Source organism: Lonchura striata, chromosome 2, assembly GCF_046129695.1.
Source record: "Lonchura striata isolate bLonStr1 chromosome 2, bLonStr1.mat, whole genome shotgun sequence".
Classification (NCBI taxonomy): domain Eukaryota; kingdom Metazoa; phylum Chordata; class Aves; order Passeriformes; family Estrildidae; genus Lonchura; species Lonchura striata.
In genome coordinates, this window is record NC_134604.1 from 97,085,579 (window position 1) to 97,113,433 (window position 27,855).

The 27,855-nt window shown below is 39.2% G+C and overlaps 1 protein-coding gene across 4 annotated transcripts in view; it reads left to right on the forward strand.

Annotated features, from left to right (window-relative positions):
* The window catches only part of TBL1X (transducin beta like 1 X-linked), a 191,233-nt gene that overhangs the window by 129,954 nt on the left and 33,424 nt on the right, over window positions 1-27,855 (forward strand). For all 4 annotated transcript variants that reach the window (XM_021527743.2, XM_021527745.3, XM_021527744.3 and 1 more), the window contains 2 exons: window positions 7,837-7,944; window positions 24,843-24,988. In XM_021527743.2, coding sequence (XP_021383418.1) covers window positions 7,887-7,944; window positions 24,843-24,988 — 204 coding nt within the window. In that variant the 5' untranslated portion in view covers window positions 7,837-7,886. The remainder of the gene's footprint in view (window positions 1-7,836; window positions 7,945-24,842; window positions 24,989-27,855) is intronic.

Here is a 27,855-nt window from a genome sequence, read left to right on the forward strand (position 1 = left end):
CACATTTATTTTAGTGTTTATTTAATATTAAGTGTCAGCTGAAAAATAAACCGTACTTTATTCTAGCTTTTTGAGAGAAATGTTCATTGTAAAAATTCAGTTGTGTTATTCTACTCACATCTGAATCAGGTACAGCTAGTTCTGGTAGGAACTCATGCCATCACCTTCATTTCACCTCAAAACTCTGAATGTGAAGTAAAGATGAAAAATTTAAATGCTAATGTTTTGTTTTGTCGAGGTTTTACTGAAAATCCAGGTATATTAAGTGAAAAGTTAATTAATATATTTGCCCTCTCTCCAAAATTAAAGAAAATGGGATATCACCAGGGAAATTGCTCCATCTTTTAAAAGTTGCAATCTTCTTTAATGTTTCTGAGCCTGTAGTGCTACTCGTAAGATTTAAAGCACATTTTTGTTGTATGACATGCATGGAAACGCACTCGCACACAGACCATTGGTTACTACCCCAGCAGACAATCATGTATTTTGGCCTAATTGGTTTGAAACGAGTGGACACATACCATTGTCCCTGGGTTTGTCCTAATTGCAATTTTGTGCTCATGTAAGGAAGAAAATCCTTGGTTCTGTTTAGTGGCAGCATTCCCAATTGACTTCAGTTGTTCCAAGACTGATGAGGTATCTTGGTTCTCAAACTGAATCCAATCATGTGTTTTGATTTCTCAAGCCTCTGAATTCCTTCTTTTTTTTATTTTCAAACAGTTATTTTCATTTCATTTGCAAGCTCTAGGTCTACTGTCAATAATTGCTTTCCCATTAGTCTTTCTTTGGCTTCCCAGAGCTTTCCATATAATATATTAGTGTAAATAACATTTCTGGTTTTTAAAAAAATGGAGGGTGCCTCATCTTAGAACAAAGCTATGAAAGAGGTAAAACACACTTGCACTAATTAGGAAGAGCGGTTGTGGGTTTTTTTCCTTTTTTCCCCTTAGCAAAGAGACAAAAAGGAAAAATCAGTACTGGAAAACCCATTTCATTTTGCAGCAAAGACAGTTGGAAAAGATCCACTTGAACTCCTAGAACTAAAATGCTGGAAGCTGATGTAATTAAGTAAACCAGCTGAGAACTGAAAAACAACCTGATCAAACTTAAGGGATTGTAGTTCTGAAAGATCTGATGCACCGTTCAGAATCTTTTGATAGAGGAAGTAAATTTTGCTGGGAATTTGGTGATTAAAGGCTTGTCTTCTGTTGATGATTAGTTATTTTGCTCTGGGAATTGTTGATTAATTAAAAAATGTTTGAATAGCACTTAAAATTGTTGGGATATCTCTTGTTGCCCTTTCTTTAAATAAATAGATGTGGGTTTGGTTCCAAATGGCTTTTCAGTTTGAAATGTAATTTATAATTTATTGAAGACTAGTTTTCATGCAGAAATAAAGTTTCTGCAATTATGTCCACCAAAGTGTTTAACTTGCCAAATTATTTTTATAAATATCCTTGTGATACTTTTTTCCTTAATTTTATTTTTTGGTAATTTACTGGATGACGTGTTATTTTGTTAACATTTTTTCCAGTACAGAACAACCATTTTGAAAATTCATTGCAGATTTTTAAAACAATACAGTAGGAGCAGTTGCAATTTCAAAAAAGATTCATCTGTTCAAAGACAACTCTTTACAGATATTGCATAGTAAACCAACCTTCTCCCTGAACAACATTTTGATTTTCTTGATATGAAAACCTCATTTTTGCCAGATTTGCCCATACAGCATTTGACTCATCTAGAGCGACCTCTTGAAGACAGAATTGCAGGTAAATTGATCACTACTACATGTCTATAGACGGTATTCCTCCTTTTTCTCTGATTGGCACCAGATTTGGAACACTGATATGGTTGAGCTCACTGGCTAATAATATGAGATACCCTAATGTGTCAGGATCCAAGGCAGGCTTTTATTATAGCCATGCCATTCTTTTTCTAAAGCTCTTGGGTACATGTTTAGTTGTTACATCTTTTCATCTGAGTGTGGTCTTACAGACAGCAGTGAGAACAGGAATGAGCTGTGGCTCCCTGGTTTTGTCTTGATTTAGTGTGGTCTTTTAAAAATCAGCAGAAGGTCACTGTAAATAAATTTACTTAAAACCAAAATAAGAGCCAAGCTTAACATTTGGCAGTGCAGGATTTTTGACAGGCCTATTGCCTTCAGCCATTGGGGTCCCTGTCCTTACTGATGTGCTGTAAACATGGGTGACAGACATCTAAGAGAGATAGTGCATAATGAACAACTCAATTACCATTCCCAAAGGAAATCACTCTGTTCTGGGGAATCTCAGCTTTTGTTTTCCCCAAAACAACAAATATGCTACTGCTCTTGTAAAGAAAGCTTCAAAATATTAACAGTGTAAGTGATGCAAAGACATCTGTGAGCATCTGTAACAAGCGTTGAACAATAGTTCTGAGGTATTTGAATCACCTCCTTTTTGTCACTAAATGGTTTGGGTGACATGTGGTTATCATTTACAGAGTGAAGATAGTTAACTTATTTACCTGATTAAGAAAGGACAGGGAAATAACAGTGCAGCTTTTATTTGGAGCACATCTTGATTTGCTTTCTTAAGTGCAAGGTCTCTAGAATGGGCAACTGTTTATGTTTTAGATTTGGTGGTTTTGAAGCAAGATGTCTTGATCAAGCCTACCAAGGAGGAATCAGGAAGTCATGCTTGCTTCAAGCTGCATTTTGAACAGGGTTCACTGTTAATTTGATCACTGATAGGGGAGTTAGGAAAGAACCATTCTTCCATACTTTATACCTTGTAATCAGAAGGAGTGTAATGGTCTCAATTCCATTGTCAGGATGTTTGTGAAGAAAAGATGTTTTGCTCTTTAGGTTCATGAAATGGCAGGAGAGACTGTGAGTGCAGAAGAAGCAGAGTGTGTTTTTTTCCTCTCCCAGAAGCTTGGTTTGGCATTTTGAGAAAGCAGCATGCTGGAGTTCCTCCACAAGAAGAGGCAGCTGTGATAGAAGCCAAGACTGAGGAATGCATTGGTGGGGGCCAAGCAGAGCTCGTTAGCCTTTGGGGAAGAGCTGCTGGCTACTGACTCTGTTCTGGCTCTACGTAAGACACATCCCAGAAATACAGAAGCATAGGCCTCATTGAAAGTTTCTGATGAAAGTATTTTTCAACAGAAAACACAGAGATTGCCTAAATGACTCATTTTGTGAGAAGTGGCTTCTGGCTTTAGGAAATGTTTTTCATTAAACTGCGGAGCATATACAAAACAGTAACACATTGATTTGGCTGTGCTGTCACAGTGCCTTCCTAGAGTCTGTTTCAGTAATTACATCCACATTCTCTTCTCTGAGATGGGGAGACTGTCTTGGGTCGTGAGAGATGCTCTTTGGTGCACAGGTCCATCTTGGCTGAGAAAATGGGAGCATAAGTGTGTGAACTCTGGTTTCCATGCAGCAGGGCATCAAGTCGACAACATTAAATGTTTGAATTTTCTGGATTTTCATTTTTACGGAACCTCTGCTTTTTGCTTTTTTTTTTTCCCCAAAGCAAATACACAATTTCTCTTTACTCCTCCCTATCATTTCAATGACAGTGTTGTTGTTACCATTAAAATTTCAGTTGTGAAAAGACATTTTAGCCTCTGCAGGAGATAAATGAAAATGTGACTGTTTCAGCTGGGGTTTGGAGGCGAAGAGGGTATAGGAGAAGAAGGGAACAGTGTTTTTTTTTACCACAATGACTCAAAAAAACCCTCCAAAAAACTCTCCCAAGAACTTGACAACTGCTTAGCACTCAGTTAAAGCAGACTGGAGCTTGCAGAATTTTTGAAGATGTAAGATAAGAGCCAGACCAGCCATCTGATAAATTTCTGTTAGCAGGGCTGGATGCTCAGATGGGAAGTGCTTAAGTTCCTATTTAGGTTTCAGGTCTAGGTTTTAGATTAGGTGTTTTCCCTAAATGTCTGACCTATTTCTGCCTTCCTGAGGGGAAGATTGACTGGTAATTCCTAGTCTCTATGGATGGCATGCTGGTTCAAGTAGCAAATGTAAACTCATTTTCCAAAATAACCTCGGCTGTCCCCTGCCCTGGGGTTGGCCTGGGGGTCAGGACATGGCCCCAGGGGACCCAGTGACCATTGTTTAGAAAAGAGGAAGAGGAGTTGAGTCTTCAGATGCTGTTTCAGAATTTAAAAGATCATTTTCCCTTGATTTTTTAGCCAGATCTCCCTTATTTATGGCAGCAGTCCTAAAATATGCCTGGCAAAGGAAGAGCAATCCTTTTGAGTAAAGGGATGATGGGATATAATAAACTATTCTTAGCTGACCTGGCTGTCACTGTGCTGAACCATGGCTACATGCGAGGCTGCCTTCTCCAGAGCCACTTGCATGGCCCATTAGCAGGATCCCCAGTGCTCCAGGAAGGTTTGATTTGAGAGCAGTGGTATGTGGGTGCACAGAGCCAGATCAGGTCCTGTGGTTACTCTGGGAAGCAGGCTGGCCTGGCTCCCCGAGCACAGGGAGGCATGCTGAGTTCACTGGAGCCAGCTCAATGCCAGGTGAATGAAGCATTTGCTTCAGCAAAAGACATGCAGCCCTAGAAGCACAATAGTAGTATTTGAGGTAATACTCTAGATTTTCAACCCTATATGGGAAGCATTTCTGCAAACCTGTCCTGATAGAAATAAGAGTTGTTTATTTAAAATAAGTGTTTTTCAATTATCTTAACAACCTATCCATCCACTGATGGGGTTTGTGTGTTTTGCATCCATTATACTTTGGGAAGTTTTAATTGGCTCAGGTCACATTTTTCAGCATTCTTAAATATCTACAGTATGACAAGCCAAATTTTTAGAGGTTGAAGTAAATAGTACTTCCCATTATGTGTAATTGGCCGCAGGAAAAAGTGTTTCAAGTAAAGAAAGTTCAAACACATTTCAATGCTTTTTGTTAATCCTCTTGACATTTTGAAGAATTAAGATGTTATTGCTAGTTTAAATGTGAAATGTCTCCAAAGGCACATCAGTAATGTTTATAAAGTGCACTTCATTTCTTTTAAAAAGCTATTAATCTAGGTAATACCAGTTGTCAGTAACAAAAGGAGGCTATCAATTAGCAGAAATAAATCTATCACAGTGGTGACTTAAAGTTTCTGTGATTTTCTACAGAAGTTTACATTTCCACATTTAAAAAAATATATTGAGGGAGAGGCTAGTTGTTTGTTCCTTGTAAGTCAGTTGTGGAGATACACAAAACATAAGGATGTTCCTCTCCTCCCCACCATGTCTTTTTTAGCTACTTTTATCTGTACTGTATATTTGCAGAGAAGAAGGGAATCAAAAAGAGCATTAATGAAATTGAGTGTGGCCAGCCAGATTTCTAATGAATAGATTTCTCTGGGTAAAAGGCAAAATCTATGTCTTGCTTCAGACAGGTAGAAACTTTACAGCTGTGTATCCGATTGCTACACTGACATCTGTGGGAGAGAAGAAACCTTAAATATTTAAGTGGAGATCATCTGGTTATTTGTGGCATGATAACAATGTGTGTATAAAGATATGATCTGACATGTGTCAAAGTAATTCCTGTTGACTGACTTCAGAGAAAATGCATTGTAAATTCAACTATTACTGGGTATAGTTGGGATTCTGATACAAAGGTAGCTGCTGTAGAGGTTTGGTTTTTTTTTTTCTGGAACTGGGAGACTGTTTTGCAATCATACTGATTTTCTCTGATTTTAATTTATTTCAGAAAAGTCATCTTTAGAAAAACAAACTAAACCCAGCATTCTTCCTTTCCCTTGCCTCCCCTTTCCCAAAGAAACACTCTGTATGTGGGAAATACCATATTAATATCTAAAATTGTCAGGATGCACCTAAAAATGGCATTTGAAGGTTTTGATTTTTTTTTTTAATAAAGTTCATCTTACCACAGAGTACGTCATTGCTGAAACTGAATTTTTGTAAGCGGTTTCATCTTTACCAACTTTCCTACCACCAAACTCTGAAGCAGCTATTTTTAAAATGCTTTTAGAAGTGGGGGTTTTTTTGAACTCACAGCGATCAAATTATCTTGATTTATTACTATCACGGCCATAACAACGATACAGATGTATTTTAAGCACTCGGAGATTAAATTGGCCTTAACTGTTGCTGTGAATGTCTGTCCTGTTCTTCATTGTACAGCAATGATTATTCAAAAAGGGCATAGGAGGCTATTAAATATTCAGGTCCAAGCCTGTTTATCTGGAAAAAGTGTGTATAAAGTTATAGTTGAAGTGGTGCATTCACTGCCTGAAGTTGCCAGCCTTGGTAACTTCAATCCTAACCACTCTCTGTGCTTCCAGTCTCCCAATTGTGTGGCAGAGAAATTTAAGCCCATTTTACAGATGAGGGATTGAGGAGAAAAGAGTCTGAGTGGCTTCCCAGGGCAGTACGTGGCATGTGTGACAGGGATGGATGCTGGATACAGCTGATGCTGTCCACAGCCAGAATCTTAGCAGAAAGCATTTATCCTTTCCAAAGGACAGGAAATTTTCCTTATGGAGACTGAATGATTTTCAGTACTTCTTCTTGTTCTCCATGAAATGTAAACTGTAACAATTAGGACTCAAGTATTTGAGGAAGATGTTTGCCAAATTAACAAGCTATGGTTTCATAAGAAAAACCAGCATCCAAGCTATTGATGAAATACAGCCCAGGATAATAAAAGGTTCGAAAGACCTGCATTTACATAAATATGCGAAGACATCTGTTACAGTCAGGAGTGACCTGCTGGTTTAAACCATCAGCAGGGGAAGCGTTGTCGATCACCATCGCCTGCAGTAGCAGGTGCTACTTTAGGCAGCAGGAATTACTGGAGAGGTTTTCGATGAACAAAGATGACCTTTCCACTTGCCAAGAAGAGACACACGGGAAATCAAAACACCCGGCACACGCCTACGGTCTTTCGTTCGTAGCGCGCGGTCAGAGCCGCGTGCGCGCCTCTGCGGCCAAAGCTGTATGTGATCACTCACGGGTATGGTGTGGCTGACACAGATGCAAAGTTTATGTCTGAGGAGTACTTAGGTCTTTTAAAACCAAACTACTTAAGTCAGATTCCCAAACAGGAGTGAATCATCAAGATTTAATGGAAAACGTTCAAAACAAATTTATCATCTAAACCCAGCATTTTTATTACCAGAGTATATGCCCAAAATAGTAGTGTAGAACCGTCATCCTAAAGGTTGCAGTTACTTAAATGAAAAATTGGAGTTTAATTCTTGCTCAACATTAATGAACAGTGACATTATAATATTACAGCTTTATATAATACAAGGATATTTGTCTTCCTTGTTGGCTCAAGGTATATATGGTGTTCTCTCTCTTTCTCTTCCCCTCCGGCCCCATTCATTGCATAACATGGTTCAGTAAGGAGGGTCTCTGTCCTCAGCGGATGAACAGTTGGACAAAAAATTGGATTACAAATTCAGAGCAGCAAAAGTATTGCAACTTGGTGTGTTATATATGACTGTAATTGCCAGCAATTCTAAAAGCGCTCACACAGGAAAGAGGAGTCTCCGAAGAGCCTGTAGGAAAGCCACACAAGTAAAGGAGTTGACATTAGACAAGTCTTCTAATATCTAAAATGCTCCCTCTGACTCTCTCATGTATGTTAAATACTGCTCCTGAATTGCACTGAAAGGTGCAGTACAGCCTGAGTACTTGATTCACAATATTTAATGGATGCCTCACACTGGGATGTTACAGCTCTAATAACTTTATGACATCTTTAAATACTTTAACAATTCCCACCTCTGTTTTGATAACACATTTCATAGTAAATTAAGATAAAACAAAACCTGTTCTTTTCTCTCCCTTGAACAGAGCGTGGATCACACTTCTCGTAAACCTCATTATATTGAGGTTGGGCTAAGATGAGCATAACCAGTGACGAAGTGAATTTCTTGGTGTATCGCTATCTCCAGGAATCGGGTAAATTTTTTGTCTTTCTTCATAACTTCTGGTCATAAATGAAATAGGGAAATTGCCTTTTTGCATGATACTGCTCTAGGGATGTTGCCTTGAGTGTTTCAGACTGATAGACTAAATATTTCTTGCACAAATCCCCATTTCTTTGAAATCGTGTTCGGAACATAACAGTACAAACATGCACAGGTACAAAATAAACATTGCAGTTTGGCAAAACAAGAAGTAAATAACATTATGTTAACAAATGCTTCGGTAGTGATATGCCAACTAAAGTAATTTTTGGCAGCACAGGCAAAACGTACATGTATCTTATATCTTCTTTTTCTTAGGTACATTAAATTGTTTAGATTGGGTTTATGTTGGCTCTAAAGAGAAATTTGGATGCAAGTTTCTGAAGTTTTAGACCATTCTTAGGGTAATTATGTATGTAAACTGAGCTGCGCAAGTGTCATCATGGCTCTGTCTCTATACCACTTCCACCTCTAGCTGTTTTCATATTGGAAAATACTACAGGGCTTCAAAATCTTTTAAAAAAATAAATTGAAACTTACATTTTGGGTTTATTTTGTATACATAGTCTTCTTTCCACTCTTCGACTGCAAGAAGTAGTAAGTCTCTTAGCTAATGGAAAATGTTCTGTTACTCTAGAGCTGATAGGGGAACTGAGAAACATTGTCAAAGGATTTGTAACCAGCATCACCAATATTTTACTTGGTATTGACCCTATGTTTTGTGTTGGTAAATGTAGAATTTACTAAAAATATTTCACGTTTCACATGCTGAAACAAACCAACAAACCTGTGGAAAATAGATGTCATCCTGTCAGAAGACTTGAAGCCAGTTTTAGAATAAGCCCTCGAGACCCAAGAGATGTCTTGTACAGAGAACCAGAATCCCAGCAGGTAGAAGGTACTGCTTTAGCCTGCTTCTGTTGGTCACTATAACTGGTGTTCATTAGATGCATTATTTTGAGTTGTTTCTTCCACTTGCAAAACTATTTCAGTCCTGGGAAACTGAATCCCTGTGCAAAGAATCTCAAATTAAGAAGATTTACTGTACTTCTGTATGATTTGGTTTTTTGAAACACTTCTTTGAGAGTCCATAGTTGACCTGTGTTAGCTGTTGTTTCACATTCTCTAATAATGGAGCTTATAAAAAGTCTTCCAAATCTGGTGCACAAACAGATGAAAGAAAAAGAGGAACTAACAAAAATAAAATTTCATCCAGACAAAGTTTACTTTTAAAAACAAGCCATTGTGTACCGTGCTAGAAAGAGCTTTTAGACATTGGAGACATGCACCAATAGATGTAACCAAAGCGTAAAGAATCCTAGAATTATTTTACATTGTTTTGTTTGGGTTGTAGGACATTCTGTATAACAGTGTATAAATGCAGTACCTTTTCCTGATGTGAAAAAAACCCCAACCTTTTTTATCCCTCTTGATACGTCAGGAGGTGAGTTAGTGTTGTGTGGTGATTCAGGAGGCTTTAAAAGTCGATCAAGAATGGTGGGATCAGCCAAATGTAAGGAAAAAGTTACTCTAGCTAACATCTCCCACAAGCAAGCAATCACTTTTGCCATTTTACAGGGAATTCAACATGCAGTTTTAGATGTTAATGGTAAGTTGTGCTGCTCTTACATTCTTACCTAGAGGGTAAAAATTTTTTATTATTTGATCCACACATAATGAAGGCATACACAAAAACATTGTATTTTGCTGTTCTGTTGAATTTGCACACATAAGAGAGTGAAAATTGAAGTTAAATAATTGAAGAAATATTCCAATATACTTCAAACTGAGCATATTGAAATCTAGATGCTAGATATGGATGTAGATGTACCTGGCAGTTTGTTAGGAATTCCATTCAGCAAACTAGAATTAGAACCAGTGATGAATCCACTAATCTCTTAAAAAAGCTTCTTACATTAGGTTTGAGCCTTCTTTACTACTGTCATCGTTTTTTCCAAAAGGTTTTTATATCTGTATTTTCAGATGAAGTAAGGCAATAAGAAAGCATTTTGGCTTTCCACCAGCTACTATAAATGCCATAAGACACAACAGAAAATGAAAGATATTTACTCCACAGCTTCAGAAATAATGCAGGCCAGATTTAAATGGCTAGTGTTTAACTACAGTCTGAGTTCAAACCCCTACAGTTTATGGAGTTTGCCAAAAACAGGGCTATTACACTGATTATTTGTTAATATTAGCTGAACCCAAAATTTTCAGACACAACCATTAATGTTGTTTACAAGACCGCACAAAAGTTTGCTTCTTTTTTTTTTCAGGTATGTGTCCTTTGATTTTATTGTGTAAAACTTCCAGGCTTTTCCATAAAATATAGGTAAATGATGGGAGGAAGAGAGAAATAACAAAGGAGGAAAAAACCCCCCAAATGTTCCTATAATATTTCATGCATTTTGCATCTGAGATACAGAAACACTAGAGATTCTTTGAAGCATTGTAGCAAAGATGCTGAAGGGGGCTCTCCACTTCATTATGAAAATGCTGGCAAGTGATTCTAGTAGGAGTTCAGCTCTTGTAAACTTGAAGTTCGAAGTAAAATTCAGTAACTATATATTTCCTCCTTAATTTTCTGTCAGATCAGAAACCTTGCACAGGAGAATATTAATAGAGTTGAACTGTCTAAACCATTATTGTTGCTTTTTAACAAATCTTGGCATTCTGAGGTGAGTTTCAGTGAACTGGAAAAAGCAAATGTTGTGCCAGAATTTTTAAAGGTTAAACAAGATGATCCAGGTAACTATAGGTCAAGGACAATATTTGGAAGGCTGAGACTAAATATCTCCAACAAATGTGAGGAGAGGACATCATGCCAAATGCCAGCCAGCAAGTTTTTATGGATAATAGATCTTGTCAAACATACTTGATACTGCTTTTTCCAAGATCAGAAATGAAGTTGACAGAGATAGCTGTGCTGACATTAATACACTTAGACTACTTTATGACATTTATTTGGTCTTGTTGACACGGTGGTTAAAACCAAAATGTAATAACGAGTAAAATCAGTATAATCCAGAGTTAACAAATGGATTAAAAATGGGATAACAAAAGCATCTTGAAAAGTGCTTATAGCTGGGGAGTATTCATCTCAAGGGTTACTTTTAGTGGGAACTCACAGGAATCTCTTCTTGGCATAATGCTGTTCAACAGCTTTATTGGTTAACTGGAAGGAAATACGAAATGATTACCAAGTACATCTGCAGATGGAATGAAATAGTAAGTTGTGGCATTTGGTGAGTTATACTGACTGATAATGGGATTTAACAGAAAAAAGTACAGCCAGGGAGACCGCTCTGAGTTGCCTGCTGCTGGAGGAGCAGGCTGGAGAAGATGCCTGATCTAGGGGCAGTGCAGTCAAATCCCTCCCTTACAAGACAGAACTGGGACAAGTTAAGGCTCTAAATGTTTAGCTGTATTAAAATAAGTAAGTAAATAGTTGCCTCTTCATACAGGTGACTGTCTCAGTGCTTATAAAATCAAAGCAGTCTATCATAATTTCCATTTATGCTCTGCAGCTTAATGCCATGGGAATTTCATTACTAAGGTAACTACATGTTAACCACTTCCACAGGAAAACTGTGAATACCCCTTTCTTGAGACACAAAGAGAATCAGTAATTATTTTCAGTTCAAATTCTCTCTTCCTATCCAAAATCAGGTCTTGCAATGTCTAGTTTCTCCTTTTTTATTACAAACTTTCCTGGTGCACAATTTAAAGGGGTCATTTTTAAAATTGCTCAGGTCTTTCGAGCATTGTTTATCTCACAGGTCAAACTTCTTAAAGTCAGGCTATGTTTCTTTGTAGGTGTCTTGATACAAAGTCTAGCTTTAAATGAAATATTGGCCCCAGTTAGGTCCATCTACACTAAGAGGGTACAACCAGTGGAGATAGGAGCACACAAAATGCTCCTGTGGTGGAAGCAGTTATGTCAACAAAGCAGGTGCATTGAGAAAGTGAAACAAGTTATACCAAAGTAACCACGGTTCTGGCATCAAATTGTGTTAATTACAATAAATGGTAGATAATATTAAGACTAATATATTATTAAAATAATAATATTAGTTGTATTAACTTTGCACTTGAGAAGCATGCTTTTGCTAGCAGCCACCTTCATTGCTGACATAGACTTTCTATGGAGTTTCTTCAGTTTTTGAAAAAAAAAATACACCATTCATAATGTAGAGTTTTCCTGTTCCATTTTTTTCCAAAAGAGAAACAGATAATTGTTTTTCTTTTGGAATCACAAAAGACAGGAGAAAGCAATGAGGAATAATAAGGATCCCAAGGAAATTTCTAAGAGTTGAGGGAGGATGACAAAACCAAAGGGAGATCAAATGTTTTAATATAAAATGTGTTGCCATCTGTTGTAAGCTGCAAGTCCTCTGTCCAAGTGCTACAATAAATTACCTTCCCTACCCAGCCCAACACGTCAGTTCAGTTATTCAAGCTTTTTCAAATGGAATATTTTTGATGCATTGATCATTTAACAGTGTTCCTTTTCTAGCATTATAGGCATGCTGCAGTCTAGAATTCTTGTCTGAAAATCAGGTCCCCAGTTGCCTGTGGCTTTACACTGTTCTCTAGTAGAACATTTACTGTGACGAATGTCTTGCAATGACTGGTTAGAGTTAAGATCATGTAAGTTCCCATTTTCACTCAAATTTTTACTTTTTGATTTGAATTTTTCCATGTTTTATGACACATCCTTGATAACTGTTCCTCAGTGTATAATCTGAACCATGTACAATGTGTACCACATCTATGACAATAACAACAGTAGCTAGATGTTTTTGCTATACAAGATGTCAATGGCATTTTTAGATGCTGACTTGGGACAATTTACCATTTTACTTTGGAATTTTCATTTGTTTCTTCCCAACCATAAAACTGAAGGCAGCTAATAAAAAAGGTTTTTTACCCCTCTGTAAATTCAGGATTTTAGCAGCACATTGGTGTGCCTGGTTCGTAGTTGATGGATTTTGTTTTGCTAGAGAAAAAGATTTTCTCTTAGGTTTTAAGCATCTATTCAAGGGCACAGAGCAAAGGGTTTCTGTGAATCACAAAGCCCTTTGTAGTTAGGCATGTACAAATATGGGCCTTTCCTGTTAACCACAACCAAGGCATTTTGCTGTTATTTTGCCTTTGGAAATTATGAGAGAATCCAAAATGTGGTTATTATTATGTTTCTGGGATTTCATCTTTGTGATGAAACTAAATATTAATAGATGGAATAGTACTAAATTACTTTTTTTCCCATTGACATTTGCAATTTTTTGAAAAGGAAGCAACAAAAATTGAAGGAAACTACCTTTTTTATTGAATAAGTCTCTTCTTCAACTCAGAAATTTTATGGAAAATGTAAATATCACAGTTTGCTTGCGTAAGTTCTCAGGCAGTAGGGGATGACTGAAGATCAGTATTCTGTTCTTTTGAATTGGTGCCTGATGCAACAGTCTTTCCTTACATAAGCCTGTGTAATTTTTCTCTGAAGTCCATACTTTGCCTGCATGAGGTATGTTTAGAGTATTTTTTGAGCAACTGTGTATGGCACAGAATCCCTGAGTCACAGACGAGAGACGTGCATGTTGAGAATAATTCAGATTAATCAAAGCATAAAAGATTGGCATATATAGGTCAGCTAAATTTGCTTCAAAGCTAACTGCTTCCTTTGTGTAGGAAGACTGCTGCGAGGTAGAAGAGGAATGTGCTTGCAAAACAGTGCATGTTTTTTTCTTAAATTATTAAAATTTATACCTTGAAGAATAATTCATTAGAAGGATGAATCACTTGGTCAATAAAGGCAATTGTCCAGTGTGGCAGTAAAAGCAATACTGTGCACTGATGGCAGAGTCACTGGATAATGATTTTTCTTTTGCCTTTTTTTATGTTTTCTTGCATTTTGGCTCATTAGGATCATAGGAGGGCTCAGTCTGGATGGTGTCTCAAGAGATGGCAGAATCAGAATAGTTCAGGTTGGCAGGGGCCATTGCAGATCATCTAATCCATCTCCCCTGCCCACAGCAGGATCGGCTGCAGCAGGTTGCCCAGGGCTGTGTCCAGTTGGGTTTTAAATATCTCTTAAGGATTGAGAGTCCACAACTTCACTGCACAGCCAGTTCCAATGCTTTTATCACCCCCTCAGTAAAAAATGGTTTATTGTGTTTCAGTGGAATGTCACGTGTTTCATTTTGTGCCGATTGCTTCCTATCACAGGGTACCACTTGAAAAACTGTCCATCCTCTTTGCGCCTCCCTCTGGTATTTTTGCAGAGGATAAGGTCCTCTGTTGAGCCATCTCTTCCCCAGGCTGAGCAGTCCCAGCTCTCTCAGCCTCTCCTTGTATGGCAGATGCACATTGATTGTCTTTATGCTCTTTCACTGGGCTCTCTCCAGTGCGTCCCACACATGGATACGGCGCTCCAGGCCTCTCACCAGTGCTGGGTAGAGGGCGAGGATCCCCTCCAGTGACTTTCTGGCAGTGCTTTTTCTAGTGCAGCTCAGCGTGCTCTTGGCTTCCTGTGCTGCAAGGGCACATCGCTGGCTCATGTTCAAGCAGTCCAACCTCCTGCTCACACTGGAGAGCCTCAAAGGTCCTTTATACAACCTATAGAGAGAGAAGGGTCTGCAGGGCAGTCCTGCAGTGTTCCCAAGGCTCTGTACACAGCTGTGCTCTGAAGGCAGGGGTGATGGAGACCTTTTGTTCGCTGAGGGAAAAATGCATCCTTGAGATGAACAGCCTGCCAGGCAAAGATAAAACACACATTTTTGTGTTGATTCAGTAGCAATCTGTGGCTGCATTATTTGTGTCAACATGCATGTTACTGCAGTCTCTTGGGGCTGGTGTGTCCTGCCTGCAGCACAGAGTGAGGGTAGCTCACAGACTGACCTCAGCTGCACCAGAGTAAGGACACTTCTGACCTTCCCTGTGCACAGCTCCTTCTGTGCTGCTGCAACTGGGTGCTGACCAGGCATTACTGAATAAATAAAGTGATATGTTTTGCAAGGGTATACATGAAAATTGAGTGTTTATACCTCACCGTAAAGTTTTTGTCCCTCAATTTTCCTGTTTGAAAGCAAAATTAATACTATGAATTGTACCTCAGCAGATGTTGAATATTTATAGTCCTAAAATGTACTGAAATCATCTGAGTAAAAAGTACTACATGGGTGCTGGGACAATATTTAACATTCTTCTTCGATTATTTCAGAGTACTGTTTATGAATTTATAGATTAATATATATCCCTAAAAGCAGGATGAATGAGATGCTAACTGTATTTTTCAGGAACTGGTGTTAAAACTGAAGGCAGAAATTCTTTCAGCTTTTCAACTGTACAATAATGAGACTTCAGAGCAAAACAAACACTACTTTTAATTCTTATGGTTTAGCACAAACCTGATTTGTGGGCATGCAGTCCTATTTATATGATGCATTATCCTTTTTAGGGCCAGCGTACTCAATTAAAATAAAATAATTTAAGGTTTTGATCTAAATCTCTGATTTATTGAAAGTTGGCTATAGAGCCAGCCAAGAACCACAGAACCAAAAGTCACAAGAGTTTTCATGCATTTTTTTAGATAAATAAGGCCACAGTGTTGTTCTAGGAGTATAGTACATGTTAAAGTGACCATTGGGTAAGAACACTTATGGAATTTGACCCAAAAAATTGTTTATATTTCATTGAAGTCACCTCAGAATGAATGTTCCTCTATGACATTAAACCATCTATAACAACACATATTTCATATAATATATATAAAGCCTCCAGCATAATATTTTTGTAGTAAAATAGTGTATCAAAAGGATATATAAGGGATTTTTATAAACCACAACACCTTCTTTTTTATATCTCCTCTACTTTTCTGTATTTCTTTAAAACTAGGAAGGTAGTGACTGTATGATTCCAGAAACAGTGGGCTTAACTCTGAATTTGAAATTTTACTTCATTGTTTGAGAATGGATTATGCTGAAAAGACAAATCCATTTCTGAAATAAGAGCTGTATTATTATGCACAGTTTCTTCTCCGCTAGTAAAGATTTATTCTCTTTGTAAACAATAAATACATTTTAAGAAAATCAGGGTCAACATTAGGAGCAAACGAGCTTTGTTGGACTGCAGTTCCCAAAGCATTTTTGTTTAAACTTAACAAAGATCTACTGATCTTGGAAAGGATGAAGCTGAGCACCTATGCAAGTCAAAACTAAATTGGACACTTTTTTCATAGAGCAACAAATATGTACTAGCAGTATATGATGGTTGGCTTCACAAAATCCAGGTTCTGTGATAGTGAGGAAAAAATATTTTTACAAGTAAAGAGGTTGTTGGCTTTGTCCTGGTACATTTTAAAAATAATTTTATAGTCTGTATTATGAGACCCATCTTTATGGGTTTTGTATGCACAGATTTGTAACTTTTGTGACCAGATACCTCTTTATATACAAATGTATAAACAATATTTTCAGATGTTTTGTGGTGCAGTTCAAGAGGTCTGCTTGAAAATTTTTTTCTATTTACCCTGTTCCATAATTGGTGCAGAATTTTTAACTTCATGTGAAGGAAAGAAATACACTGAGTATTTTGGGGTTTTGCCATTTGCAAAAGCCTACTTACCTCATATTTCCTTCTAGGTCTCTTCACAGTTCTCTAAACTTGGCTATTTCAATTTTTCTTTGGCCTGAAAGTTGCCATACAGGGTTGGATCTCGGACACTGAGCAAACACAGCGATTTTGAAGTTACACAAACATAAACAATTACACCTTTACAAATTTATTCCATGGCACAAATTTTGATTCTGATCACTTCATGTCCTGTTTTTTAAAGCTTGCAAAAACACAGTATTTTTAGGATATTAAGAAAATAGCATATTGGGTAGAAGACAGATGTCTAAAGGTCAAGATGACTTTGCTCATAAAACCAGTCCTACACATTTCTCACTTTACTGCTTCTCAGTTTGAGTCTCCAAGCCCAGTGGAGATTTGCAAGTTTTGCTAATAACCTCTGTGCTGAGAATGTTCTGCCTTAACAGCCATGGCCCTTACAGACCACCCTCCTCACACCCATTCTGTGTTAGGGTTCTGTTTGTAGTCATCAGCCACAGACCCCTTCCTGGTATTAGTTTCCTGAATGTTCCCTGAGGCTCAGCTGAGCTGTCCTACTTGCCACCACTTAGAGATATATGTTAGAGCAGAGAGAAGAGCATAGCTTGAGGAAAGTATATACGACTGTGGAAGTCTGTTCTATACACATGATCCCCAAATTTATCTGTCTCTTTCTTTGGATATTTGGTTGCACAGACAGGGCTAAAAGGTAGCAGCATCCCATTAATTGAGAAGGAAAAGATTATTTTCATCCTCATGTCCATCGTAAGCTGTTTCAAACTTTGCCCATAGTTGCAATAAATTGCTAGATCTGTACTAATATTTATTTGCAGTTGTTGTTCTCATTTACACAGAGTGAGTGAAGCGGGATAACTTGAGACCTTGTTTTCAAGAGATTTTTATAAGTTCCTCTTTCCATTGCTTGTGCTCTGCTTTTTGTCTGTATCGTATTTCTCTCTTTGTTAATTTGCAGCCCTCAGAAAGGCTTAAACAGTGAGTGCCAAGTACCACTCATCAAAAGATCATTTCCAAGTTGTATTAATCTTTTCCAACATACTTTCCCGCATGAAAAAGAAAAAAAAGTACCTGCCAAAAACATTCTTTGGCACATAATAAAATAATTTTGGGTAGCAGACATTTACTCTGAATTCTTGGCAGAAGGTGAACAGGTCCAATATCCAAGAAAAAAGAGTGTAACGTTTAATATTAGTGAATAATCTCGACTGTAAAACTTTGGGTAACTAGACATACTGTAATTTTACCTACAGCTAGGAATCCTTTCTTTATATTTCCCAGTGACTGTGCAAGAGCTTGTAATACCGAACACATTTCCCAGGGTTCTGGAAATAATTTTAATAATTTAGCAATCCTAATCTTGAAACAAATGTGCAAGCCCTATTGTTCAGATGACTTTTCTAAAAATATATTTCAACTGCAGTTCTCTGTTTTAAATTGCTAATGTGTGTCCTTGTAAAGCCCTTTATGTAATTGCAAAGGTAGGTCTTCAAAATAAGCAGACACTGCCAAAACCAGAGAGGTAGTATATATTACTGAGAAACAAAAGTCTCAACAAAGGAAGAATATCAGTCTGCTGTGAATAATAAACAAGATCTGGCATAGGATTCTTGTTGGTTATTTTTTGTAATTGTATTTTTTTTAATTGTTAGTAGAATCTTACCAGGGGCTTACTGTGACCAACCATTTTTCAAAGAAACCGGTTGCCCTTTTTGTACAACCTTCACACATATGTACACTGGGAGTTTATGACCATATTTTTATGGATACTTAATTCAATTTAAACAAAAATCTAAGAATAAACAAGGATAGAGATCGATGTTGCATTCTCAGTTCTCACTCAGTGCATCATATAGAAGAAAAAATACTAGGCTAAATTGTAGCTGCAGTCAAATACAGTGAAGAGCATCACTGTATTTTCTCAGGCAATGGAAAGAAATCACATCACTTGCCTCAGGAACTGGATTAGCATGTGCTAGGCCCCGAATTAAGAAAATGCAGTTGCTCTAACTTGTTTGCTTCTGGTTTTTGCATACAGGAATTGCATTCAAATCTGCCCTTAGTGGTACATGTCTCTTGCTTCTCTACACTATAAATCTAGACCTACAGAAGTCTTAATTTAATTTAACATTGACTATTTTGTTTGTACATCATTCGTTTTCGGAGGAAATTATTTTTTCATGGTCATATATCACTGGGTTTTTTTTGTGGACTTTTAACTGGTGTGATGGGGCTCTTAATTTATTTCAGAACACCACATTGCACTACTCTGCCCTTCTTGCCTTCCTGCTTACATGGCACTCCCAGGACCCAGATGTTAAACTTGGGATGAATGTTTTTCCACTGCTTGCATTTGGTTTCTTAGGCAAGCAGTTGTGCAGGCAGCTTTGGAGTGACTTGGGTTTGGTAACATGGTAAAGCAGCTGATGGGATTGTGTGTGGACGTCTGCTCCTCCTGCGCGTGATTTTCTTTTGACTCATGATGTAGTGGAATGTTTCTGCTTGATGTGTCTGAATCTCCCGGGAATTTTGCCCATATACCCATTTATGGTCATAAAGATTATTTTACTTTGCCCCTTGCAACCTTTTTTTTTTCTTTTTTTTCTTTTTTTTTTTTTTCCTGCAGCCTGCATAGCTATAACCAGTTCTTACAGGTCTTCCATTCTTGCTTGAATTGTCCTTTGGTCAAAGTGTCAGCAGTAGTGCTAGGTGCAAGACGAACCTTAAAGAAAACAGGCTCTTCTGCAGCCAGAAAACTTCATCTGGGGGATCCCATTATATCAGGTGCAGGTTGATTCTGCTGAGCAGTAGTTTTAATAATTTCTAAAGCCTTGCTCATTTTTGTCTCCTCTGCCTTCCAAATACTTTAAAGGGGAACACTGTGTTACTTCAGAGGCGAGGACTGGAGGAGCTTGTATTGGAAATTTCAAAAAAGAAAGACAACACGATGGCAGGGAAATCAATTAAACAAGAAGTGCTGGTTATTTCCACGTGGAGATGGTTAAGTTGTTGGAGGAAAAAAAAGGGATTGTCAGTTAGTTTATTCCTTTTCTTTCATTTTTCTTCTGTCTTTCTTTTAAAGTAATGACATCACTAATTTAGTGATTTCTAGAAATTGAACTCAAGATCTCTGTATATGCAAACCTCAGTCTAGACTGCTTAAATTAAAGAAATAGGAAAATTTACTGAAGGAAATGACACAGATCTCCATATGAAATGTCACCATTTTCCAGAAAAGAGGGCCATACTGAGCATTAGTTACAAAGATTTGTCAGAATGGCTTGTTACTTGTACTCAGTGTTGGGGTAGAGGCTGTTCATCATCAAGATGCCCGAAGTGTATGAAAAAGACAATTTGATGTTCATAATTCTGTATTCCCTGTTTCATTGTACAGTAGCAAATGTTTCAGTGAAGGATTTTACAGTGGGAGTAATTGAACCGAGTTATTAGCAAATAACTGAAAAACACCTGAGTTTTAAAAATTATTTGTACAGCCAACTATTTAGGTTAACCATAAAAAACTAAGTCCACTTAGCTTGCAAACAGAAAACTTTGTTCAACAGATCACTTCTCTATTGCTCCTCAGGGCATCCCCAAAGTACCTCCCAAGTAACCAGTAAGGGCTGAAACAGTTCAAGGAGTCTTTGCTTCCACAGACCCCTCTTTGTCATTCCTCTCATCTGTACAAATTCAGCAGTAGGAACTGTAGCTGCTACAATTCAAGGTTACAGTTTCACAAAGACATGCTTTTTGTAGTGCTAAAGAGATTGGGAAATGAAAGGAACACTTGGTAGATGTCGACTTCAGCTGGAGCTGTGAGTGTCAAATGAGCCAGCACGGGGAATACTCAGCATCACCCCAGTTGTGAGTCTAAAAGGAGGAATGCTTTGCTCCCAGAAGAGGTGAGACACATCTCTGGAGAAGGTCATTCCCTGAGCTGTGTGGCTCCCCAGTTGCCTTTTCTACACCTACATTTGACAGGCATTTCTGATGTAAGCCAGGCATACTGTAAACAATTAAAACTGTATAGCCTTCAGATCAAACAAGCATGCAACTAGCATCATTATGTTCATTAAATAAAACCTTGTCATTTTATGATCAATGACAAATCTAGCTTCAAAGGGAAGCCATTTTAACTGAAAAAGGAACAGCCAAAGGAAAAACCCTCCATCATCTCCGTTTTTGCAGTTATAGCAAAACCTATCAGTGAAATTTTGCAAAACACAGTCCTACATATGCATTTTTTGGCACTGCCTAGGGCAAGAATTCCCAAACGGCTGTGTATGTACCACTGAGAGTATATACAGACACCTCAGTGTGGGAAAAGATATAGCACAGAATCAGGACCTGTTACCACTGTCAGTACAAAAAAAAAGTGTGGGACTCTCTCAATTAGTAATTTCAGTCAGTTTTCAAATCTGTTTCTAACTTGTGTAAAATTTTTTGAGATTGGGGGACCATTTAAGTAATTGTTTTCTCCATTCATTATGTCCTTTATGCTTTTATACTCTGTGAAATACTTCAAGTCCAACTGTTCCACAGCTGATAAGTCACCTCCATTCATACCAAGATCATCCCAAGATCTGCACTGTTCATTTGGGTATATTGTTCATATGTGATAATGTATTTACAGGTTATACATAGTTTGATGGTTTCTGTTTCTCCATCTTTTTTGAGGCAGAAAAAACCTGGAAGCCATTCTCTCAAGTCTGCTGAAAGATGCCATTTAGGGCACTGGTCATGTCACTGCAATAGCAGCTGGCTCACTGATATGAAAACTGTTCAGTGTGTGTCAATGCTTTCTCCTCTTCAAGCCCTTGTGTTCATGCTTTTAACCTTAAAAGCTCATAGTCTCACTGCACGTATATTTGAAGGGTGTATTGCACTACAATTTTGTTTACTGGTGCTATTTGAACAGAAATTACTGTTTTGTAGAGTGATTATTGCAGTCACCAGAGTGACAGAATTTATGAGAAGGAATGCATACAGACACGGATTTGCAACTTTCATTCATTTCACTGCTGCCACGGCATTTTCAGTTTGTCTACTGTAATTTCACGTCATCCACACCACATCCTTCCTTCGGATCCCCACTTGCAGAGCACCTTCTGTCTCTGCTCACGCTCCCCAGCTGCTCTGACAGACTGGAAGTGGGGGTGGTGCTTGTGTCTTGGTGTTGTGTCCCCAGTGTAGTTTCATTATATTAGAAGGAGGGCCAGGTTAACAAGCTAACATTTTCTTTAAATTGCCTTTGTTTAACAGAAATCACCTTTTCGTAAGACTAAACTATGGAGCTGCAGCTTTGCTGTGTAATTTAGTGTAGTGCAATGCAGAGCACTGAAGAGAACTGATGACATCTGTTAACTATAAAAGTAAAGCTCAGGTGATTCTTCAGTGTAATCAGAAACCTCATGTAGGTACAGCTTCATTGAGAATTTTGTTGACTGTGTGAGGTGGTTTTAAAACCATTTATTTTCAAATGAACCTTATATAACTGCTGTGGTAATACAAGAAATCAGGAGGGAATTAGCTATCTGTTGGAGGACTGGTTGGCATATTTCTGTTGTTTTGGTTTTTTTCAACTACAATTGTATGAGTGCATTTTTTCAAGAGGTGTGAGGAGCACTGTGTCCAGCAACACTCACTTAAACAGTTTTGTGCCATTGATTTTTGTTAATCGGATCTTGTCTGATAAAATCTTAGGAAGGCTTCTCACAGCTGCTGGAGGTGTGTGAGTGAGATTGCTCCTCGGTGACAGTGTACCAGGAGTATTGTGTTTCCTCATCTAACAGGTGCTTTGGTGATAGTTTCTCAGCATCCAGAGAAACAGTAAGATAACAAGTTTAATTGCAAAAGCACTGAGTTATGTACTGAAAAGTTTCTTCTCTCACATGCTATGAGGTGAGTTGTGCTGCTCTCTGGGGATCAGGACTGAACAAAGAGGTTTAGCAATGTGCACAATCATCTGTCTCCTGGCAAAGATGGGGCTTGAGATATGCCAGCAGCCAGCTAAAAAGTCTGTAAGATACAAAATGCAATAATGAGATGTAAAATGTCATACTTTAGATTTATGTCTGCCATTGATCCACAGTCATGGTTTTCCACTTTTTTTACTTTTTCCCTCCATGTTTGTTGGTTGCCATTTTTATGCCATCCACCTGTTGTTTCAATCAGAGACCATGTTCAAATTTTCTGAGCTGTTGACTTGGAAACTAGCTGCTGGGGTTTTTAGCAGTCACCTTCAGTGCTCTTGGACAGCAGCTCAATTTTCTCATTCTTACATAGATTATCCAATTTATCTGTCATGTATTTTTAAGTTAGTTCTGTTTTAAGAAAGTTGTGTTACCATTGTTGATTAACTCAAATACACATAAATATAAATTAAGGGGGATCTGATTCTCTAATTCTGCTTAGTTTTATGCCATGTATTTATCGATACACATAGTGTTCAGTGATTAGGCCCTAGACCTCTTAGGTGCAGGCTGTGTATGCTCAGTGCTTGCTTTCTTCCTCGTTGCAGTTTCCAGTAATGTGCTTAGATGTCCTACAAAACTAATAAACAGGGAAAAACACTGCCCTGCAGATCTTAAAGTCTGTTTGGCAGCAGGAGGTCCAGCAGCTCATAAACTAGACCAGGACTTAAAGAGCAATACAGAATAAGAAATTGACCTAAGGATTACATAAATGATACTGCAGTTTTTCAGTAGGGGTTTTTTATCTGTCCTTTTTTAGTGCCTTGTGATCCTATGGAATTCTATTCATAGGTGGACCTGCCATTTCCTAAAAAGTGTCCAAAGCATCCCAAGCATCCCCCAAAACTGGGAGAGTGCCAGGAAGCAAAATTAGGGTGGGAGGGGAGAGAGTGGAAGCTGTTAGCAGGAAAAAGAGAAAAGCAGCAACAAAATAAAATGTGTAGGGGGAAGGGAGAATCAGGGAAATACATACCTTGGTTTAAAATGTGGGGGGGCATTCTGTTTCTCAGCTTTTTTTTGCTAGCTATCTGTGTTAATAATTGAGCTAGCTGGGAGAAGTATCTTGAAAAGAGATAAAGAAAGCACTACTGTTGAGCGAGCCCAAAATTACATCCCCAGCCTGCACAGAATTGGGCACTGCAGTGATACAGGGGAAATCCCTTAACGGACAAAGCTATAAATGAAACTAGCGTTGACAAGGGGAAGAGGCACAGCTATATTTAACGGAAGTATTTTCATTTGAAAGCTGCTTTCTTTTTCTTTTTTGGGGGGAGTTTGTTGTTTGTTGTTTTTTCTTGTCTAGCTGGTGGAGATGATGAGAGCTCTTCCTGTTTGAGACAGTGCATGGGTGGTTTCCCCAAGGCTTTTAATGTTAGATTAATGCTCTGGAGACAGTGTGATGATAAATGGGTTCCTACAGTTATATCTACATCCTGTTCCCCCTCCCCCCTCCCACAGCTGCCCCTCTGTACAGTCTCTCTGCAGTGCTCGCCTCCATACCCAGCAACTGTTCTGAGCAACTTCAACCAGAATTTAAGGCAGCATTATTTAAAATTTGTCTGCCAAAATTCTTTAATTTTCAGTGCTGTCACCTTCCCTGCCACTTACTTAATCAGATAATGAAATAGGGAAGAGAAAGACTTCTGGCTGAAGTACAGGCCACCTTGCTAGCTTGTCATCTACTGTGTGGCAGATCCCAGTTAATTACTTCTGCTATTGCTGTTCACATACAGAAAATAGGTTTACAGGGGTGGCCTTTCTGTGGTTTCACATTTTAACAGCAGTGCTCTGCCCATCATATTGTACTAAGCAATAAATGAGCAAAGGATTTGAAATATTTTCCCTGGTATAAGGGAATGGCTCCTCTGTGTCAGCTGCATCTATGCGTTGATATTTTACAGCTTGCATGCCCGTAGGGCTTTAAGTGCACAGCATCAGCAAACACCCAGCACTGAAATTCAGCAAAGAAAATGGAGATTTGAGGCACATTTTTTAGCTGGACCTGCCCTTGTGGCGATTGCTGGTGTTTCTGTGTTTTGTTTCAGCTAGTGCAGTTATTTTGCTCTGCATGCATTTCAATTTCTATATGGCTTCCCCTGTATATGGGATGGGGGGGATGGGCAGTCAGGGTGGCTCGTTGACCTCTCCAGCTCCGAGCAGCCAGCCCACACCCTCCTGCTTCCACGGCAGCGTCTCTTAGATCTCAAGGCAGAATTATTTTTAGACCGTGAAGGTGTATCTGACCGGTGCATTTAGATTTCATATCATGGCTTCCTTTTCCTGCTCTCAGGTTTCTCCCACTCGGCCTTTACCTTCGGTATCGAGAGCCACATCAGCCAGTCCAACATCAACGGAACACTAGTGCCACCTGCCGCACTCATCTCCATCCTCCAGAAGGGGCTCCAGTATGTGGAGGCCGAGATCAGCATCAACGAAGTAAGTGCCACCCCTGCCACCCCTGCCACCCCTGCCACCGCCGCCACCCCTGCCACCGCTGCCACCGCCGCCACCCCTGCCACCGCTGCCACCCCTGCCACCCCTGCCACCGCTGCCACCCCTGCCACCCCTGCCACCGCTGCCACCCCTGCCACCCCTGCCACCGCTGCCACCCCTGCCACCCCTGCCACCGCCACCACCCCTGCCACCCCTGCCACCCCTGCCACCGCCACCACCCCTGCCACCCCTGCCACCACCGCTGCCACCCCTGCCACCGCCGCCACCGCTGCCACCCCTGCCACCGCTGCCACCCCTGCCACCCCTGCCACCGCCACCACCCCTGCCACCCCCGCCACCCCTGCCACCGCCACCACCCCTGCCACCCCTGCCACCCCTGCCACCCCTGCCACTGCTGCCACCCCTGCCACCGCTGCCACCCCTGCCACCACCGCTGCCACCACCGCTGCCACCCCTGCCACTGCCGCCACCCCTGCCACTGCCGCCACCCCTGCCACCCCTGCCACCGCTGCCACCGCTGCCACCGCCACACGCTGGGACGTGCCGAGCAGCACACCCCAGCAGCCCCAGCACGAGCCTCTCCTCATCCCATTTAATTTTATTCCTTGTACTTTGCCCGATCTCAGCAGAAAGCTCTGAGATGGAGGCTTGTTTCAGTTTTTTAGCTGTGGCAGGGAGGCGTTCTCTGCGCTGCTTACCTGGATATTCATGGTGTTTTTGCTACCCCAGCCAACAAATCCAGGGCGTACAGGTTCTTGCAGCAAACAAGAAAAGGTGCCTGTGCTTACAGCCTTGAGTTTTCAAGGTCATGGTAGAATTTGGCAGGAAAAACCTGAAGCACAGGTTAAGACTTCACCCCCTGACACCTCTTAACAGGCAGCACTGTTCACAAGCCATGAGAAGCCAGATCAAAAATTTACAGAGGTCACTGGAGAGTGACTTTGCTGACTTTGGCCTAGATCATATCAGATGAAGCATCATTTACATGGTGTAACAGTTGCATATAAATTCTGAATGTGGCTGGGGTGCAAGTTTTCTGTAGATATTGTATGAACAGCCACAAAATGTCTCTGCTCTCCTTCAGCTGACAGTGGAAACAAAGAAGAGATGTGGGTAAAGCCAGTGGTTTTGCCCTGCCGACCTCAAAGACATGGTGCTTTGAGAGGGAATTAAACATGACAGATAAACAATTGCTGCATTACAAGATTTTTACAATAGATACTTCTGATTGACAAACATCTGTAGTAAATATTAATACAGAGAAACTACTGTTTTTTCCTCTATACCTGAATGTAGCATGTGAACAGCATGGGTGCGAACAAAGGAATATAAAATAGACAAAAGGCTGTGTTGTTTGCAATGTGTAGTTTGGAAACTCTTTTGTTTTTATTCAAACATTCTGTGTGTTTTTTCTTTTTATGACTCAATATCATGTATAAGATTTATATATGTGTTATTTTGTAATTGGGTCAATAACATTTGACATTCACGCCAAGCTGCACTTTGACGCAGTTGTAATAACAAGCCAGTGTTAGAAAGCTGTCTCAATTTGCTGCTGCTTAACATTTTGCCCCATGCCTGAAGCTGGAGCTACACAGAAAGTTCCAGCTCTGAAGCACTATATCAGGTCAGGTTGTAGGGGCCTGCGCTTCAAGACTTTCCCTAAAATGAGAGAATAATCTGAAAATATGGCTGTTGTCACCATTAAGATTTATGTTGCTCTCTCATTGTGGTTTGAGTCAGGATGAACAGGGCCCTGAGCAACCTGGTCTCATGGAAGGTGTCCTTGCCCACTACAGGAATGTTGGACACATCTGTTCAAACAGATGTTAAGTAAGTTACAGCAAAGCAAAGGCCATTCATGCTACATCTGAATCCCTAGAAGGGCTACCATAAATGCTTCCCTGTGTGTTACTTTTATATGTGTATTACTAAAGAGTGATAAGTAGTCAGTGCATCTATAAACTAGTGTGTATAAAATTATTGTTTGTCTCTATTAAAGGGCAGTCATGTAAATAGTCCAGTGAGCACATTTACAGATGAAAATGTAAGATGTCAGGATCTGTTGGCAAACGTTTATTGTGTAGCAAGAATTTGAGTCAAGATTCAAATAAATTTTGGCAGACACATTAAAAAATGTTGAGGAGAAAGAGATTATTGTTTCTTCTCTAACAACTGTCTCCTCCTTTTTCTTCCCCATGAGGAAACAAATATGTTTTATCTTAATATTGTAATTATTAGGGGTATTTCAACAACTAGGTCAGCAGAAACATGCCAGTTAGGCAAGCAACTGTTTTTCTTTATTAACTGTTCTCACCTATGGAAGATTATATTGTTTATCGGCTACATTATGTATCTGTATCCTATTCTTAACTTGCTCTTTCTAAGAACAAATCTTTCACCACTGGAGCATTGTTATTTCAAAGAATTGAAGGGAGTTTGCAGAAGACTGGCAGAATAGCACTTTGCAAAGACTACTAAAATCTTTCCCCTATATTTAAGATAATAGGAAAGTGAAAATGAAATAAAGCTAAGTCAATATAGCCTGTATTAAGTCTTCAACAGTCCCTAATAGTTTACTTAATTGGTTTTCAAAGCTGAAGCCTAATTTACAAAAATCAAAATGAAAGTCATAACTATTATTAATAGTATAGTGGAATAAAAGAAAAATAATGGTAAGTCTGTCTTGTATGATTAGCTACAACTGCTGGTGTTGGGCTGAAAAACACTGCGTGAGAAACCACTGAATTTGTGCATACATCATGTTTTGGCTGAGGTTCATTATGCATCATCTGCTTCCATTCCATTCCTATGCTCCTGCAAGTGTAGGAAAACAAACAGTTTAACCA